Source organism: Clytia hemisphaerica, unplaced genomic scaffold (assembly GCF_902728285.1).
Source record: "Clytia hemisphaerica strain Z4C2 unplaced genomic scaffold, Clytia hemisphaerica genome assembly, whole genome shotgun sequence".
NCBI classification, from domain to species: Eukaryota; Metazoa; Cnidaria; class Hydrozoa; order Leptothecata; family Clytiidae; genus Clytia; species Clytia hemisphaerica.
Genome location: NW_027103562.1, coordinates 1,256,092 through 1,275,465, shown reverse-complemented (window position 1 = coordinate 1,275,465; position 19,374 = coordinate 1,256,092). Strand labels below are relative to the sequence as shown.

The 19,374-nt window shown below is 35.1% G+C and overlaps 2 protein-coding genes across 2 annotated transcripts in view; one reads left to right on the top strand and one right to left on the bottom strand.

The window, feature by feature from the left end:
- Positions 1-19,374, top strand: part of LOC136800685 (transient receptor potential cation channel subfamily M member-like 2) — a 248,439-nt gene that overhangs the window by 44,680 nt on the left and 184,385 nt on the right. The gene's annotated exons all lie outside the window — the stretch shown is intronic.
- Positions 1,414-17,561, bottom strand: LOC136800673 (transient receptor potential cation channel subfamily M member 2-like). Its single transcript, XM_067057325.1, has 32 exons — positions 17,441-17,561; positions 17,097-17,167; positions 16,210-16,345; positions 14,316-14,489; positions 13,724-14,084; positions 13,495-13,560; positions 12,985-13,271; positions 12,710-12,785; positions 12,406-12,542; positions 12,150-12,281; positions 11,625-11,735; positions 11,477-11,509; positions 11,226-11,342; positions 10,386-10,597; positions 9,975-10,206; positions 9,714-9,820; positions 9,434-9,521; positions 8,990-9,118; positions 8,475-8,729; positions 7,943-8,120; positions 7,596-7,722; positions 7,150-7,466; positions 6,883-6,991; positions 6,394-6,625; positions 5,835-6,251; positions 5,515-5,597; positions 5,090-5,179; positions 4,869-4,955; positions 4,564-4,666; positions 4,004-4,153; positions 3,186-3,296; positions 1,414-2,778 (listed from the first exon to the last, which is right to left on the bottom strand). Exons 1-32 carry the CDS (start codon positions 17,549-17,551, stop codon positions 2,626-2,628), a joined length of 4,992 nt encoding a protein of 1,663 aa, XP_066913426.1. The 5' UTR covers positions 17,552-17,561; the 3' UTR covers positions 1,414-2,625.

Sequence of the window (19,374 nt, the reverse complement as noted above, 5' to 3'; positions counted from 1 at the left end):
TTACGACCCTTCTTTTGGCGGGGGGGGGGGGGGGCGAAATTAAAGTTTGTGTTTTACAATCCTTATAGCATAATTCTGAACAAGCAAAAAGGGACTCTTAAAGGCGGTGCATTCTTTTTGTTATAAATTATCTTTACGCAAATTTGATTGTTCCTCTGTTTCTAATTATGTCAAAATGCCGCCAAAAAGAACATATTAATATTATCTCAGTGAAAAACCCTTATTCAACATCGACACTCTAAAATCTTTCGTTTTAGGACAAAAGTGACGTCGGAAAAAAGACTTCTAAATTGTAAATATATCTTATAGATTCGGACTATTTTACTGTTGGACTAGAAAGTGTCGGACTAGTGACATGCACCCTTCCTTGCAGTTCTTATAAATAAAACTTAAAAAAACAAATTTTATTGCAACTTTCTGACTCATTTAACATGTCATTGAAATGGTTTACAGAAACTGTAATTATTTGGGCCACCTGCTTTTTGTTTCCTTGGTTATCACTAACCGACGTCAGTTTCCCAGAAAAACATTGCAACGGGCGCATCATAGCCTTGGCTATTAGCTAGTTTATTGAGTTGAAAAATCGTTAATAGGAAAAATCTAAATATGTACATAACTTGTTATAAAGAAAAAAAGTAAAGAACGTGCTAAAACAAACGTTCCCGAAAGATTAAAAAATCATAAAAAGTCATGTATCAAAAATGGTAGAAATATTTGTAGAATATAAAAATAGAGTTCAAATTTTCTGGTTCTCAAATCTTAAAAATAAAAAATACTTCCCTGTAAACTGTGCATAATAAAATTCGAAATAATTTACAAAAGTCAAATATACAGTTAAACCCACAGATATCTGTAAAGCCCGAAGGGCTAGATAGGCAACTTTAAGCTTTCTCTAGCAAAAAAAAGTGAAGCAAAAATTTGACTTTTTAAATTTTGTACCGATGGATAGGATCTAGCATTTTAATTGTTTTCGGAGCGCAAGATCAAAAAAAGTAGGCGGCAAACGCTATTTCACATCTCTCAAACCGGTGAAATTGCATATTTTAGTCACGTGACTTTGGTAGGAAATCCTTCCAAACCTAGGCTTCACTTTTCGATAAAAGCCGCAAATATAGCCCTTCGGGCTTTACAGATCTGTGGCTAAACCTCCAATTAACAGTCAAGGACTATTTGCAAACTAGGAAAAATTATCCTAATTAGGCTTTTTATCCTAAATAGGATAAAATATTTATCCTAGATAGGATAATTTATCCTAGTTAGGCTATGTGGAAAATTCAAACTGAAGTATTGGAAGAATGATACTGATCCGCGTCTTCTTTACTCTCTTATTCAATTATGCACATAAAGAAGGTTAACTTTAACCAAATATGAACTTCTTATTAGCGCAGAGTAAGAAAATAGAAAACATTTATCCAAAACATTAATTAGGAGGAATAATACATGATATTTTATGTGTTACGCGCTTTTCCCGTCATAAAAAAATAAAGATCTTTCAAACAAGCTTAAGTGAATGAAAGTGTCAAAAGTGTTCCTTCTACTTCAAACAAATGTAAATAACGCTGTGTTATATCTTATATTGTTTATCAAGATCTCTATTTGAAATTTTCTTTGAAAAACAACCATCATAAGCAAAGTTATCATTAAGAAAGTTCGATGGCTTAACATTTGGAGTTTATAAAGTACTTCTTAAAAATTGGATAACTTCTGAACGCACGCTGACTGGGAGATAAAACTTCTCAAACATCCTTTGCTGGCTCTAAATTACTCAAATTCATGCAAATCTCGACACGGATCTCAAACTGGTCACAGACTTTAAAAACAGGATTGATTTATCCAAACTATTTATTTTTTAAACACTTCAAAGTTTCATTGAACAAATTGCTTAGACGTTTCGAGCGCTCCCTTTATCCAGTCGGTGGATTTGCTTACGTCATAAAAATGATAAATTAAAGGGACCTGAAGACTACTACGATTCATAAAAACTAAATTGTTGCATTTGAATAATAATTTCCTTGTTCTTATCCATGTCCTAGTGTCTCTAGAAACGCACTTCGGACCAAAACTTTATATACTTAACCCCTTAATAATACCTTATATCAAAATTAGAGCACAAAATTGAAAAGTTTCTGAACTTTATATTTTTTCGTACTGTAGTATACCTCGTGTTAAGTTTAACTTACATAGCCTTCCGGTCCTCCGGCTTTCCTGTTTGGTAATCATAAAATCATCTTTTGATAGCGGTGGATGGTCTTTGCCCGCACTCGAATATTATGAAGTGATTATAAATGACGTTTCATCACTGACAAAGTGAACAGTGGATGAACTCAGAAAGCATTACTCTGACCAGACTGACTAAATGTGGAACCAAAAGACAATCCTTAATCATGTGATAGTTTAACTAATATTCAAATTTACTGGTAACTTATGGCAAGAGGACATGAATAAGTAATTTGTGAGATATTTGAAATCTTAAGTTTTATGATAACGTTATAAAGCACATTTTCCCTAATTTCTCAAAAAAGTAGAAAAATAACATTAATAACAGTCATTTCTGAAATCAACATCCAAATACGCTTCAGTTTTCTGTCCGTTTTGGAGAAATGAAAACAAAGTTTCTAAAAAAAATCAGATATAATCGTAAACTGTCTCAGGAAGGGCATCAAAAGATACTTTACAATGCGAAACAACTTCTTGCAAATAAAACAACTGATGATCTGGCAAATGAGCTCCTTCATGCATCAATATCCAACATAACTTCAAATTGTCTACTGCTTTCTCCTGCAACAAAAGAAGAAATGGAAAGTAGAAGTAACGTAAGTAAGTCTGCAACCGCAGTCGGAGGCGACCCGAAGGCTCCTCTTTCGATAGCTGTCTACACGAAGAAGGTAGGGGAGGGCGCAACTCTTTCTCCCTGGATTCCTTCGCTTACCCTTGATCCTTCTCTTAATAGCTGAGCATCAAGCAGAGAGGCATCAAGTACCATTTTGGGAATCTTTGGTATGACCCGGCTTGGGGTTGAACCCACAACCTTGCGCACCGTAGCCGCATGCTCTACCACTGCCACTACGGTCGCTTAAGTAGGAGTACTTGAAAAAAAAACATACAAAGTGAGAGAACAAAGAAAGTCATAAAGAAACCTTTTAATTGATTACAAAAGTTTAAAAAGCGTTCAATACTATACTCACATTTAAGAAGAATTTTTTCAAAGCATCAGCATCGTCATGGAAATGTCTAACGGACGTCTCCAGCCATGCATTATCCGTGTTTCGTTCGTCATCCATGTAACCTTCGTATATCTATAGAGTGACGTCACAAAGATAGAAAAGTTTTTTGCCAAGATTACACAATATGGAATATTGATAAAACAGACTGGGCAAAAATTCATCCACCTGGTTGAATTTTCGTCTACTCGACCAATACTTTCGATTAGCAAAAAATTGTTAAATAAAGCGTTTTATTCCCTCAAAGGCTAGTTAGTGTTTACCAATATTAAGCTCTCAAAATCCTCATACTTTAACAGGGTCAGGTTTAGTTTTTGACATCCCTTCAGTAAGTAAGTTCAAGCCTTACTCCTTACCCAGATTGGTAGGGTGTAGATGAAACATGTATTTTAATTAAATGCATTTCTTACTACAAAAATGCCCATCTGAACATTTCATTTATTCACTCTTACAAACATTTTTCTTTATAAGAATATACTTTATGAGAATATTCATGATGAAATTGGCCAAAAAATTAAGAATATGCTAAGAACATCACCGTTATGGAATTTGGCAACAGAACCTAAGCCATTTGTAGAGCATTTTTAACTGTAAATTGCAAATTATCCCCGGCAAGGCTCAATAATTTCACAGGCAAATGCAAATCTATGCTTTAGGTGTGTATTACATGCTAAATTTAGATTGACTTGTACCGTAAGAATATTTTAAGATGGTTTTCCCCAAAAAGTTAAGAATATCCGTGATGAAATTGAAAAACACCATTTTCATAAAAAAGCGTGTACCTTTCGCTCGTTTTTCTCCAGGAAAACAGAGGTTGCAGTTGCATGGTTCCTCACAATTTCTTTTGCACCCATACCAAGTTGGCTCAACGTTTCGTTACATAACAACTTTTGCAAACGAGATATGAAAGGTCTTTTCCCGATATGTTCACCCTTTCAAGAAAAATATTATGAATCCTAAAAGATGACAAGGTTTCAAACAAACTTGGGCTTTAAAGGTTCAAAAAATATTGATACCGAGGTTAGCTTTCATACGATGATAGATAGAAATGAGTGGAAATGGAATTCAAAACGAACCATTCTGATTACTAGTAATGTATTAGCAGCGCCTTACATGCCTGGGGGGGGGGGTACTTAGGCAAAAAATGGCTGCTGGGTATGTACGGACAGACGGTCACCTTTCACAGTCTCTCTAAGGGTTGGTTTTCGGAGGTCCCGTCCGCACATACCCATCATCCGCCAACCCTGGTACCCCCCCCACGGGCTTACATACAAAAAAAGATAATCATCATTCACGAGTAGTCAGACAAGTGAACACGGCCACACAAAAAGAACACACTCACGGATGGTAATTTGTATTGATCATCAGCACTATCGTTTCGAACGACCAACACTTCAAAATATTCCCTCTCGTCGTTAGTCGTTTCCAACGAAACATTCTTTCTCCTGTCAATGATATACAGTAAAGAATAATACAACTTAGAGCTCGGAAGTCGCTGGTAAAAACAGTTTCAAATTGAGAAGAGTCGTACGAGTTGAGACCTAGCGAATTCTAGAAGCATTCTCAAGTCTGCTGAAATCTAGCCGTTTGTAGTCTAATCGCAGAACATTTACCGTAAACATAGAATCGTTTGAGCAATTTGCCTACCTGGTGATGATGAGCTCTATAATGTGATTGGGACCGAAAAGTTTCAAACAACCGCGACCAGAAATACCTGTGCGACCGATCGGATTCCTGGAAAAAAAATTAAGAAAAAGATTGTTCACAATTTTGCTAACTAACAAAAGCAAGAATAATTTTTGGATGGTAAAAATGCGCAAAGCAAATTCATTAAATTGAAAACAATTCTTTAAAAGAGACTGACGAACCTTGGGTAGCCAGAAACCACGTCGTAAATCCCACAGAAAGATCTGCGATCGATTTGACCATCCAATGCATTGAAGGAAAGTTTCCTCGGACTATGGATCAGAAAAGGTTGAAAAGATGTGTTGCACGACAAGTGACGAATAATATAAGTATTCAAAAGCGGGAAAATTTGATAAAATAATAGTGTTCCTAATACACAATGATACTTTCAAATCAAACTTTGTATGTTTGATGGTATTTCAATCTCCCTCTTTACTAAAGAACAGAGCGTTTATCACAATAGCATTGAGCAAGATTAAAATGTGATATGATGTGTTAAAGGTATTGAGTTTAAAGCACGATAGGTGAATCTTCAACCTTTCCATGGAAAATCAGTTGCTTCATTTCCCGTCCAAGAGATTTTTCTATTTGATGGTTTTAGACTTACTCTTCTTCTTCTTTCCCATGGTCTTCAAGAGCATCCACCACGATTGATGTGTATGGCTTCGGTGAGTACGCTGGAAATTCCACCTATAAAAACAAAGTGATACCACATTCTCAAGTATTGGTTTCATGCATATAAACCGTCTTGGAATATAACTTTAAGAACTGAAAATTCTATCTCTTACCAGAATAAATATTGATTAGATAGTCAAGAAAAAATCTTTTTCTAGTCGTTCTATTCAGTGATTTTATATTTTTGTTAAAACTCAACGATTACGCAGGTGATATTAGATGGACAGTGAGATGATATGGTAGGAGCCTCACCTTCCAATCCACCATACTGTCAGGAAAATAAAATCGTCGAATATCAGTGAACGGATATTTCATGGAGCGCGAAAGCACGTGGATAAACTTGTCTTCCTTTGGTGGGTTGAAGTGGTCAATCTCAGGGGGAATATCTAATTTGATGTCTTTCAATGATCTTCTTTGAACAAGAGTTGCCGGTTGTTCATATATGTCCCCTTCTACAGCAGGACGGTTGTCTTCTTCTGCTTCTGGGACCTGCTCTTCGGTTTTTGCATTCAATGAGCCCACTTGGGAGTAAATTTCATCCAGTTCATTACTCTTTCGATTGCGCTCGTTATTGATGGCAGTCTCACGCAAAGGATTGCTATTGGTTGGGACAAGACTATTCTTCTTGCCAAGAAACATCGCATCTGCTTGAAGTGACATACTCCTCGACTGTTTAAACAGAAAAAAATGTAATAAAATCGTATTACAGGGAAAACAGCTTCTCCAATTACGAGAAGGATGCCTTTTTCAATCTAAAATTGACCAAAAGATTGAATGTAACTAGCAGAACAAACACAGAAAAGGGACATACCGCTGACGCATGTCTATTGGCGACGTCGGACATATTTGAATGCATTCTACGATAATCAAAACTTTTCTTTTCCGGTGTTCTACGATCTTTTGGAGTTTGACGAATCTGCTCCACAGGACCGAACTGTAATCGTTGAAGGCGCGAGCGGATTTGATCCAATGAATTCAATCTCTTATCCATTTCTAACACTTTGTCTAAAGTTTTCAGCAGGACGTTCTCTAATTGATTCGTTCTGTAATTAAAAAATAGAAAAATAAAGGTATAGAAAAAATATAATATATAAAAATATCCAATAATATCGGTTCCTTGAGCACTCTGTAGACTCGGTTGGCCGCTCACCACAAGCGATTATGCAAAGCCAAACATTGGTGCACTCTGGTGACAACAGCAGTCTATGCTGTTTTACCCGGGCTACACTGATAAGTCGTTAAAATATATAGATAAAGAAGTAAGATTTAGGAGAGAAAAAAACATAAAGGCAACGAATACCGTTCTATGATTTGATCCAGTTTTCGTTCTTGAGGGGTTAATGCGCAAAGGTTAGCCAAATACGTTTGCTGACATTCCTCTTCGAATTTCATTAAACGAAACATTTTCACTGCAAGGTAGAAAAAAACGTACGACGAATCAATACTAAATTTTCTAAAAGGTTTACGCGGAAACGGAAACACATATGACGTCATAGGGAACTCTATACACCGAAATTATGACATAATATTTACAGTGACTGGCAAGAATCTCAAAACTGCAACTTACATTGATATTTCTGTCGTTCCTTATCGTGTCTCTCTTTTTCATCAAAGTAACCATTCGTGTCCAACAAGAAGGATTTCAGAGAGAATTGTCGGTTGAATTGCCCTGCATAGTTTTTCTTTTTCTTCTTCGACGCTCTTTTCTTCTTTATGGTAGGAGTACAACATTTCTTCACCATAAAGCAAACAAATTGGTAGATGTGTGAAATAACTATAAAGGGAGGGACCAGGATGGGCCGTTCTATGTACCCTTCTACCAGAAGATACCACTGCCATTTCCATACACGGTTGGAGTTTGTTTGAACACTGGCATATGTATTGCTGAAAAAGTAATCGATTAAAAGCCTTTAACTTAAAATATAAGAAAGCTGAGGAGTAAACTTCTCAAACAGATAATACCATACTTCAAAAATTGACAAAAATTGACACGTTGACGTGCAAGTAACTTACTTGAAAAGAGCGATGAGAAGGTTGACAAGCAAGAGGTTGGTGAATAACAAATAAATGACCATGATCACCGCAACCATTGCTTCGTGGTATGAATGGTACTTCGGCGTGCCAAACATCGTCGTGTTGGCTATAGATATGAAATAAATAGGATACTCATATGGAGCTGATCTATAGGTCCGACAGATGGAATAAACCACGTGCATATTTTTCATCACTTTTGACCAAATGATGTCTGGACAAGATAGGAAAAATTTAGTTAAAGCTCTGTCTTATTGCAAGGGTTTAAAGGGAAGACCTGATCAAGTAATAAGAGTAAGATGAAAGTGAGGCGTAAATGAAGATCGTACCGTTGGCTTCCATAGGACTGACGAACATTTCCCCATACATTTCGAAATAAGGAATGATAAAATGGCGCAAATCATTAAAGGTGAAAGATTCACTTCGCTCAAGGATAAAACTTCGAGCCAATGCATATGACAACCAAAATACGAAAAAGATGACAACGAAATTAAGCACATCAGCCGTCTATAATACAAACAAAATAAACCCAAATTAGTGAAAGTCATGAGATCGGGAGTGAAAGTCATAAGATCGGGAGTGAAAGTCATGAGATCGGGAGTGAAAGTCATAAGATCGGGAGTGAAAGTTATAAGATCGGGAGTGAAAGTCATAAGATCGGGAGTGAAAGTTATAAGATCGGGAGTGAAAGTTATAAGATCGGGAGTGAAAGTCATAAGATCGGGAGTGAAAGTCATAAAATCGGGAGTGAAAGTCAAAAGATCGGGAGTTTGCCTTTATTTGTCCCAGTAAGCTAATGAAAAGATGGGCAATTTTTCATAGTTAAAAAATTATTACTCGTAGAAAATACGGTTGTCATACCATTTTCTTTATCATGACGACATAGGTACCAAGTTTCTTATTGACGGAGAAGAAATCAAGCAGCCTCAATATCCAAACCATTAGATCCAATGTATACAAGACACGTCCTATCTCAATGATCTGTTTGTTGCCGGATAAACGGAAGCCCAAGGCCGTGTAAAAGAGGAGAATAGCAACGAGGTCCATTTTGTTCCATGCTTGCTTCCACCAACTGCGGAGTAGCTGGCGAGCATTCATCCCCTTTGAATACACTATCTATGAATTATAAAGAAAACCATTTGCAATATTATTACGCGAGTTTGTTTTTCTGTGTAAATTTACCTCTAATTTCACCAATTGACAACACACAAAAAATACTACAAGAACTATGTATTCGTTTGATGCCAGATTGCCGTTTGATACTGAAGTCTACCGATTTATCTATGTAGAATCACGTAGTGCTACATATTATTTTTTTAACATGATACTTTTATTGTGCAAGTTCTGTAATAGAGATTAAATGAAGCTTTTCTGACCTGACGTAATTCTTCAGTGGTGAAAGAGACAACATAAGCCACCAATACCCATTCACTGGTAGATGGTTTCTCCTTGAATTTGCTTTGAAGCACGAAAATGAACAGTCCCAAGAACACTAGAAATGACATCTAAATAAACAGAAGACAAGTGATTCCAACACTGACACAGAAACTGAACCAGGCTGATTCGTGAATAAAGCAACTGCATTTTCAGTAATAATTAATGAAATACGAAAAAAAATTATTCGAGATGGATTTTTGCGCATACTTTTTGGAAAAATCTCCTGAAATATTATATCCTTTTAACGTGTCCACGAGTCATAATGTGAAATCAAGTGTGAGCCATTGTAATTAATTGTAGAATTGAATGCGATATGAGAAATGGAATGACAAATCTTTGGCTGGTTAGTTTAGGGGGTGGACATGCTGCTGTCAACTACTCACAAGGTTTGTAAAGAATTTAGTGATGGGAGCTCGATGAAACATGCTTATCCTTGAATGGTACAAACTGGAATGTATGCGTTGCAAAACGCTAAAAAAGAAATTAGATGGATTTGATTATGGAAGAAGGCACTTGAAGTAATGGACTTTTTTCAACAGCGAAATTTTGAATATAAGGAGTGTCAAAATTTGATTGTATTGCGTGTACTGATTATTAACTGAACAATTTCAAGCAGATATCTCATAACTTCATGTTGTGAAATACATGCTATGATTCGTTTACCTTCTTTTTTGAGATTTACAAAGTTCATCTTCAATGCATTTGGTTTTTTTACTTTCATAATAGGGTAATTTGAAGACCAACGGTGGAAAGAAAATAGCGCCAATAACCTGAGAAAAAAAGATCAAACAAAGGTTGATTTTGAGCACTGTATACTATGCCCGTGGTGGGGTACATTTCGTCAATAAAATCAACATGAGAGAAGTTAATAGCTACATCTTTTCAGTACCAAAAAAAAGATTTCAACAAAGCTTAAAGTATTACCCAAACAGTAATATAAGATCCTTGCAATTGAAGTTCACCACACCATCTTTCCATGACGATGCTTTGACAGACTGGATGCTCCATGAATTCTTGAAAATTCGAAGAAGTTGCCAGTGTCCAGCAGGTCAGATCAGTTTTATCGTATACTGGCTTGAATAGTAGTTCTTTAGTGGCCTCCTTATCTGAGATGTCGCAGTTTTTGAGAATGCCAAGTGCAAGTTCACTGAATTCGCTAATGGAAAAATAAAACTTTATACAAATTTAACGTATTTATCGATAAAGATACAATTAGCAAGAATAAGAAAACATCCTCATTATACATGTACGGGCGCCAAACCGAAGGCTCCAATCACAACTTCATTCACTTTTAATAACATTAGGTATTGAAAGAAATTGGAGAAATCAAATTACTTTTCATTGGCCTCCAATTGCTGCAGAAGAGCTTCATCTACCGAGGAGAATTTGTGGCGACAACCTCTCTTCATCTCTCTGTAGATCTTTCTGGCCATCAAGGCTCTGGCTAACACTTCATCGCCACGTCTCCATAACATCACAGCCATTTGATGCATGTTGCAAAAGACTGCCCACAAAAACAGCTCACCGAATGGGTACACTAACTTTTGCTGAAGGTGATAAAATAATAAAAAATTGGAAGTTCGAAATTTCGAAACATAATCCTTTGCAAGAGAAAATGAGCTTTTCCAGAAATAGTCCATGTTGAGGATATCGGATATCCAGGGGGTTAATGATTTTTGTTAAAAGTGGACATCCAGGGGGTTAAATATCTTCAAGGGAGCGGATATCCAGGGGTAAAGTGTCTTTTCAAGTAGAAAATACGATATCCAGGGGGTTAATCATATTTTTAAGGGGGTCTTTACTAATAAAGTAGGGATATCCAGGGGGTTCGATACTTCGAAAAATCAAAAACCTAAACAGTGGGGGTAAAAAAAATTTCTGGAAAAGCCCAACGTCAATTGGAGAATTAGTTATATTCTATCAACACTATATCAAACCTTTCCGTATCGAAGTCGGCGTATGACATCGTATATGGTGAAGCGCTTTTTTAGCCAAAATTGTGATTTGTAAAGTGCTATTTCTTTGCTTTAAACTCTATGAATGGAAATGAGTTTCAGAGTCCGGGAAAGTAAAGAAATATCAGAATTTAACAAAAATTGTATTTTTAAAGTTTGAATCATTTTTGACAACATTTCCATCAAGGAGTGAAGAAAATACTTTTCTGATGGTACTTACCAGAGGAGCGTAGGACTTGAGAGCATCGTAAGGAAAGAGGTCGATACCACACAGATCAATCAATGCTTGTTGAATCAATTTCAAATGTATATATTCCGTTTTCTTTCCGGCTTTTCTCTATTATGTGAAAGCAAAATGGTCAAAATAGACACGTGGTATGAATGATTCAACATACTTGTCATCTAACGAGCTTGATGGAGATTTCAAAGTTAATACTTATGATATTTTTTCTAAAAGAGAAATTCACTTACAGAATAGTTCCTCCGTTGTTCGTCGACAGCCATCTGAAAAAAGCAGATAGTTATTGTTTACATCTTTGCTTGGAAAAGACTGACAGAAGTCATTACATGGACGTCAAAAGAGGAACGCTTTAGAAGGTAAATACAAAAGAAAGAATACCTGGTCACGGTCAAGCTCATTCTGAAACTCTTTTACTTTTTCATCATCTAAAAACAATTTCAACCAGACTTTTTCTTTCTTCACAAGTCCTTTGTACTCCATCTCATATCGCTGGAAAAAGGTTGAATAAGACACGATGAGTTGCATAACATATTAACAATAACACTGAAGACCGATGGTGAGAATGATTGATACTACAACTTTCAGCTCTAATCTCCTGGTTGATTGAAATTCGATTGACGTTTTTGCTTACGTTAATTTATGATTTCCTGAACTTAAGAGATTAACCATGCTTGTTTTCGTGAAATTCGGATTAAATCACCCTCGGTAAAATTTCGAAATGTTTTAAATTTTCTTTGTTGCACTAGGGAAATTTCAAAAAACTTCAAAATTGACCTCGGCAAATTTATCCCGAATTTCTCTCATAACCATGAGATTACTAGTACAAATACTGCTTCTAAATTAGAAAAGACAACCCTTGGTTACTGAATTGAATGTTCATAAAAAATCTAAACATAGACAAACCTTGAAATAAAGATAACCCAGTTGATTGTAATCGATCACTTTGATGTCAAACCCCGTATCTAGTAACAATTCCACTGTTGCTACTCTGTTTTTGTGCATTTCTTCGCATAAGAAATCCTCCAACTCTTTTGGCTATAAAAGAATTTGGATTACATTTTAGACAACGCCTCTCCAAATAATATATCAAACGTTTAGAAGTTTGGAAACAGCTTGACTGCTTCACATCAAAAATAAATGTTTCATTGACGACTCTTACATGATGCGTGAACCCTATTCCTCCTTTGAATAATTTCCTTTTGGCCACGTCAGCTCTTTTCCAGGTCGATGCAAGTTCCAATTGTTGAAAGAATTTGCGGTCAACCTTCAACCCATCGAAACTTTTAGATGGTGCAGCTGTAAAATCATTGCAATTTTAAATTTATCTTATAAATAAGGCTATTCACCAAAGTTATTTATTGTTATTTTCAGTTAAATATGGTGAAAACACAGCAAAGGATGAGAATTAGACTGTTGAAATTTTCTTGTTACATCGTTGCAGAAAGTCAGAAATAAAATCTTACGTTCCGGACGTTTCAGCAAAACTTCAAGAATGACTTGATCCAGAGAGAGATTTTGATTGGCATGAAAAATGGTGATCTATGAAAAATGAAGGAACTTTTCTTAAAATGTAACCAGGAAGAGTAAGAAGTGTTCTAACAAAAAAACTCGCCAACAATGACATTTACTTTTATATTCAAACCGGCTTTTGGTGAACATAGATGAAATGTATGTATGAGATGAAACTTTAATCTTATGAAACTCTTTCAAGACGGAAAATCCTCGTTTTTTCACTTACGCTACTTTTAAATTTTGCACATTTCAGCAATTGTTTCAAAACTTTTTGTGAATCATCAGAATAATCAAGAAAGGTCTTTTTGATCTCCTCTTGAAAGATCTTAGCCATGGATGCGATATCTTCAGTATCGTGCTCATCGTACAGTTGACATGCTTTGCACAACAAGTCTGCTGCTCCTCCAGTATCTGCCACCAAGATCAATGGCATGGTCTTCATCTCCAAGTTCAACGAAGCGATCTCAATGGATTCCGGACCACCATTCACCATGATTTGTATCGCTGGTTTGACTGGATTTGAAGAAAGTATGACTGTTCTAGATATTTGTCTGATTTGGGAGGGTACTAAGACAAGTTTTTCACATTGCCTAGTTTCTCTTACCTCTAAGGATCAGGGAAGCCAAACGCACAAATACCCATTATCTTCCAACTCTGGTAACCCCAGGTTGTTTGACAGTAAATTGTGGCACAGTGATAGAAAAGACTTTCTACTTTCCTGAATACGAATACTTACAAGTTTCCTCAGAATAACAATCGGTTTGAGCACAACGATGCGGATCTGCCAGTGGTCTAGTTACCACTAAAAGCAAAACAAAAAACATCATATCAAACATGACCTTTTTAAATTAGGGTAAAGCTTAAAAAACCTTGAATAGCTAAAGTTAATAAGAAGATTACAATAGGACGCAAGCAGTAATTTTCAATGAATCAGTAGAAGCACAATTAATTTGAGATAAAGTCACCTTGCTGTACTGCGACCAGCTTGTTTTCCAATTGTGATCGGAATTGATTTGCTTTATGTTCATGCCCTTTGGGAAAATCCACCAAAAGAAAATAACTATGATCTTTATTTAAGAGAATTTCATCTGCTTGACTTTTCTCTTTCACCATTTTCTGGTCGATGGGATGAACAACTGGATATTTGATGGCTGTCTGTTCATCATTCGTGGCAAGGCTTTCACGTCCATTTACAATGTCCCAATTAGCAATTCCCAAAAGAACTGTTTCGTTATATTTATGTCCTTGCAAGATGTCACCCACCAGTTTGTGGACACCACAATCAATTCCACATGTTATGATCCATGGTTTCATCGTCTCCGCTATCTACATAGGGAGGTTTTTTATTTTTGTGTTACGTGATGTAGAATTAGATTTTTCGAAAAAATTTTTGAATAACATGAAAACTTTTTTCAAACAAGCGTGGAGTCAAGAAAGGGTAGTGGTGAAAATGTTCTTAAGTTAGCAAAGATAGATACTAGAGAAAAAATATTATTGGTGTTGATTTCCTTTACACTACTACTTTAATGTTATATGATTCAAAAGATAAGAGATTACCCAACGAAAACTTTGAGTGAGAGATGATTGAATTTCTGGTGACAGCTTGACATGTGTATCGTAACCACCAACCACCGATATCAATAGTTGAAGTTCGCTCAACCTCAAGTCCCATTTCTTGGAAAACAGATGCACTACATCACTTGTATCAGTTGTGTCTGCAAGCCTCAGAAACTAAGGATGAAGAATAAAAATTACCATTAAATGGTTGCTATGGTATCACCTACTCTTAGATGGCCAATAAACTTATTTGCTAACAATTTATTACAACCCCTCCGACCTTATTAGAAACCCTCATCCCCCAGTTTATCAATTTTTGAAAAGAGCTTATTTTAGACAGTGTCTTCATGCTGAGTCAGATAAATTAAAGCTTTTTTACGCAACGATATCCTGCAAACAAGTGAAAGATCAAAAGTTGTTTCGAGATGTGACCTTCTATTGCATTTGTAAACATAAAAATAGCAAAGTTGATTTCGAGCAAATTTACAATCGAATGTTTTGATTATAAGATAGAAAACGTTATATTTATTATAAACATAAAAACATTCGAAAGAGTATCAGTAAAAATCCCTTTGTTTGAGGAATGCATTTTTATTCAATACATTTTCATTTTCCAAAATCTTTTTCTAATCTTGTCGCACCTGTTTTACTACATCAGCATCATCGGACCTTTCAATCAAAACAAAACCTTTAACTCTAAGTAGCCTGGTCTATAATTATCTTATTTTGGGTATTTATAGGCACAACATCCTATCAATTAGGCCCCCTCTTAACAAGAGGTTAGGTTTTGAGAATAGACCAAATATTTGAGGTATAACTATAATCCTTGTCATCGTCCACCTGTAGGCAAAACGTACTGTCGAATATTTTTAGATATCCGATAGCAAAATATCTCTTATGTAGCAGCGAGCATAAAGAAAATAGTTTTTTGATCAAATAATTATTTAAATGTCACATATATAAAAACAGATAAAAAGGAAGTTCTTTTTAATTCAAATTCAAATTCAAATTCAAATTCAAAACTTATTTATTCGCCTGCATATCATTAAAAATTTACATATTTAATTTTGTATAAATTAGGGGAGGGGATGCAGGCCAGGAGTCCATCCAATAGACGTTTCCGTCTAATCATATGGAATGGCTACCTGGACGCAGATTTTTTTTCTGTGGGGTTGATATAACTATTAGAGTAACAATATTTCAATATTCCAAATAACAAAGTAAAAAAAAAAAACTCAACGTAACTATCGACAAAAAAAAATATAGTTATATAAGTAATCTTTTGTTTTAATAAATCAAATTAGAGTATTTTTATATCTATATGGACTTTCATTTTTCTGGTATGCAAGAGGTCAATTTTGAAGGAACTCGCTTATCTTTTTTTTGATCATATATCCAGATAATGGTTGTAGATCGATTTTAGTATGTAATATTAGCTGGTTCCAGTTTAAAAGAGATTGGTACTTAATCGATTTCAATCCATAGTTTAATGTTTTGGCTTTTGAAATTTTTGAAATTTTGAATATTTTTTAACAAAAGAGAAAGGAAATTCGAACGTTTTGTAATCAAAGAGGAAAACACAATGAAATTGACATCCCTATACAAGATAATAAAACGTTCGAAAATGTCATATAAAGAGAGAAAAGACTGGATGCAATACACGATAGGGAGAATTAAAATGCTTTCCTGCTCATTGGTGAACGATAAACCATATATTCGACGTGAAAAATCGGATATCGAAATTATTCATCATCAAGCTCGACTGAATAATATTCGATATCCGATTTTTCTTGTCGAATATCTGCTTAATATTAAAATGAAAATTATTGCTCCCAGAAGCTTCATCGACAGCACATCACATTATTGTGGCTATTATCGAGTTATAGAAAACTACCTTAGCTATGGTCTTTCTGCTGGCTTTTAAAAATTCCAGCTGACCATAAGCATTTGTGTTAACAAGAGAAGGTTCTATTTGTTCAACTGTCTTCTTTTCATCTTCTTCTTCTCCATCTTTGGAGTCTCTGGATATTCTATAAATTAATTAATACGCTACACTTAACTGTGTTGACTCCTTAGGGGGGCTACCCTTTGGGAGTTGTATTTTATGACATATTTGCTTATTTTATACACTTTATGTGATCTACTGTTTTATCCGATGTAATTAGATTTCTGTTTTACTTATCTTAGACTATTTCTCTGAAAAACCCAGAAGGGAGTTCTAGTCGATGTTTTCGTTTTTATACTTCAATCTAAGTCTGCGTGCATATTCCCTTGCGAATTTTCTTTGAATAATATCTGATTTTTCAATTTTAGCCATTTCTTTTGTATTATTACTGCGGTATTATTATGCAATCGAATAGAATTTTTTTGATATTTTATTGTACATAGTTATAGCTTTTAAATTGTCTTTATTATTTACATTTTTGTGAAATTTCTAGCTTCCATTATAAAAAGGATATCATTTTTTGTTGAGCTATATGCTGATGAAGTCACGAAAGACAACGAAAATTTCTACATGAGCAGTCGCTTCGTTTTTGTTCTCTATATTTGTTGCTTCAACATTTTACGTTGTCTATAAATTAATACATATGAAATAAGCTCTAAAATTTAAGAAATAGACCTTATCGGAGTTTTTGACTTTTCTGAAAAAGAAGAAGAAGAGATTTCTATTGGAATACCCTCGAAACAATCCCACAATGCATCGCTTTTTTAGAAAAATAAAAAACTTAAGGTTATTCATGAAAATCCCTGCGGTCTTACTTTACACTTTATTGAAAGTACCTTTTTCCATTAGATATTGCTAATGCGACATCTCCATAAATCTTAAATCTTTCAAAAAAATTGACAGGGTTCTAAAAAGAAATTCAAATACAGAGATAAATTATCTTAAGTATATAAAGTATTGAATCTATCAATATTAGTAGCTGGGAAAGGCATCACTCGTGTGTCTTGCTACTAATGAGAGGTTATTGGTCCAATTTTCACTCTAATTTACCCTTTAGCATTTACTCTTTCATTAATAACAATAAAACGAGCAGTTTAAATTTTCAAATGTATAGTATTAGAAAATTAACAATACAAAAGTCAGGATAGATTTTGAAACATTTTGTACGATTCATACTCACACTATTTGGCGCATCTTCATAGTCTGTGTCACTGTCTTCACAAGATACAAATTTTGTCATTGGTATATTTGCAGTATGTTGTTCTCCATCATTAGCTTTTTTGTTTATCATTGTAATACTGATTTCTGTCACGATTGCAAGGATATAATTTTTATTAATATGCAGGGTTGACCAAATCTTTCTCTGACAAAGCAGAACTGTATAAATCATCAACGTTAAATTATTAGTTCGTTTGACATTTCTCAACATTATATATAATATCTTGACATCCATTTCAAAATAAAAAACAGAAATTCATGTTATACTTTCATTGGAGTTTTCACATCTTCTATTCAAAGCTCAAAATGGGTCTCATGAACTATGCTACTCCCAAGACTTAACTTTTGAACTTTAAGTGCAAGAACTCTTTAATTATTTCAATAATTTTTAAAATTATATTACATAACCAGTAAAGTAAAGAGATCTGTAACCATTAAATTATTATTCTATTTTTAAAAATTAATCCAAAGGGTGCGTATGCACATTTTCCAAGATAAAAGAAATAAAATAATAACAATAATATATAACATTAACATATAAAATTGAAAATTTTCAGAAATTTTGCAAAGAGAATTTCAAAAATGAAAATCTCGAGCAAGAATAATGAGTACTAAGAAGTAAAAGTGCTGATAAGTGTTATCCTCAGTCAAAGATTCAGACAAATCAAAAATAACAATATCCATCACAGGAAAAGTGCCATATGATATCAACAAGTTGTGTCTGTATTTTAAAATACAGGTTCACTTGGAAAAGTCCCAAACATGGCCCGAAAGCTGGCCTTCGTTTGTTCAGACCAGGTTTTTCAGAGGCGAAAATTCAAAGTTTTGTAGCCCAAACTTGGGCTGATCATTTAAGGGCCTCCCCAGCGGTTTGTGTGAATGCGTGAATGGGCATTTTAGGTTGATCGAATACCCATTGAAAAAAAAAAAATGAATGCGTGAATTGAAAAAACTTGCGTGAACGTGAAATCTGGGCTATTTTGTGCGTGAACACGTGAATTTCCCTTTTTTCCACCGATTTTCCAATGTTCAACCTATTTTTCCCAAAACCTGAAGAATCGGGGTTATTGCCTGAAACTCAAGGAAAATTTGCATGAGTGCATGAATTTTGAACGAAAATTGCGTGATTGCGTGAATTGAGGGTCCGCTGGGGGGCCTCATTTAATGTTCAGGCCAAAAGAATGTTTTGCTATTTCTGCCCAAACATGACCAGAATATGTTTGGGCTATCTTTGGGCCATACTGTGGGTTCTATTTCTAGCTACATCTCAAGTAAGTTACAGCATGTCCAAATAAAAAGTGAACCAGTTCCACTCACTTTCAAAATGTTAGACCAGCCAGGTCATTCGTTTGAGGGCTATGCATGTTAGCCTCCACCATCCAATGATGCAAGTTACCCAATCTCACAGTAAGCCTTTGTAGGCTAATCAAGATTGAAAACTACCGATTTCCCTGACTATTGTATTGGACTGACTATACACAACACACATGAACACGACATACTTTAATGGGATAAATTTTCGCAGGGATTAAATTTCGCGGTTGAGCTCATCCGCGAAATTTTAAGATTTCGCGGGGATTAATTTTCGCGGATGAGGGATTTCCTGATTTTTTGCGGGGATTTAATTTCGCGGATTGGGGTACAAATTAAAATTTTTGGAAAGGGTCAAAACATTGAAATAAAAATTTTCCAGGAAAATTAAGAATTTTTTTTTCAAGTAATAAGAGGGTGTTTTGGAATAGGGCGAGGAGATATGTATAACAACTATCCCAGACGTCTGCACTCGATAGGATTGATCATCAGAACGGCTCGATGACGGATCGATATGTGATCGATGGATTACTTAACGATCCGGATAGGAGATCGATGGAAAATTCAGCCATTAAAAAGTCTTGA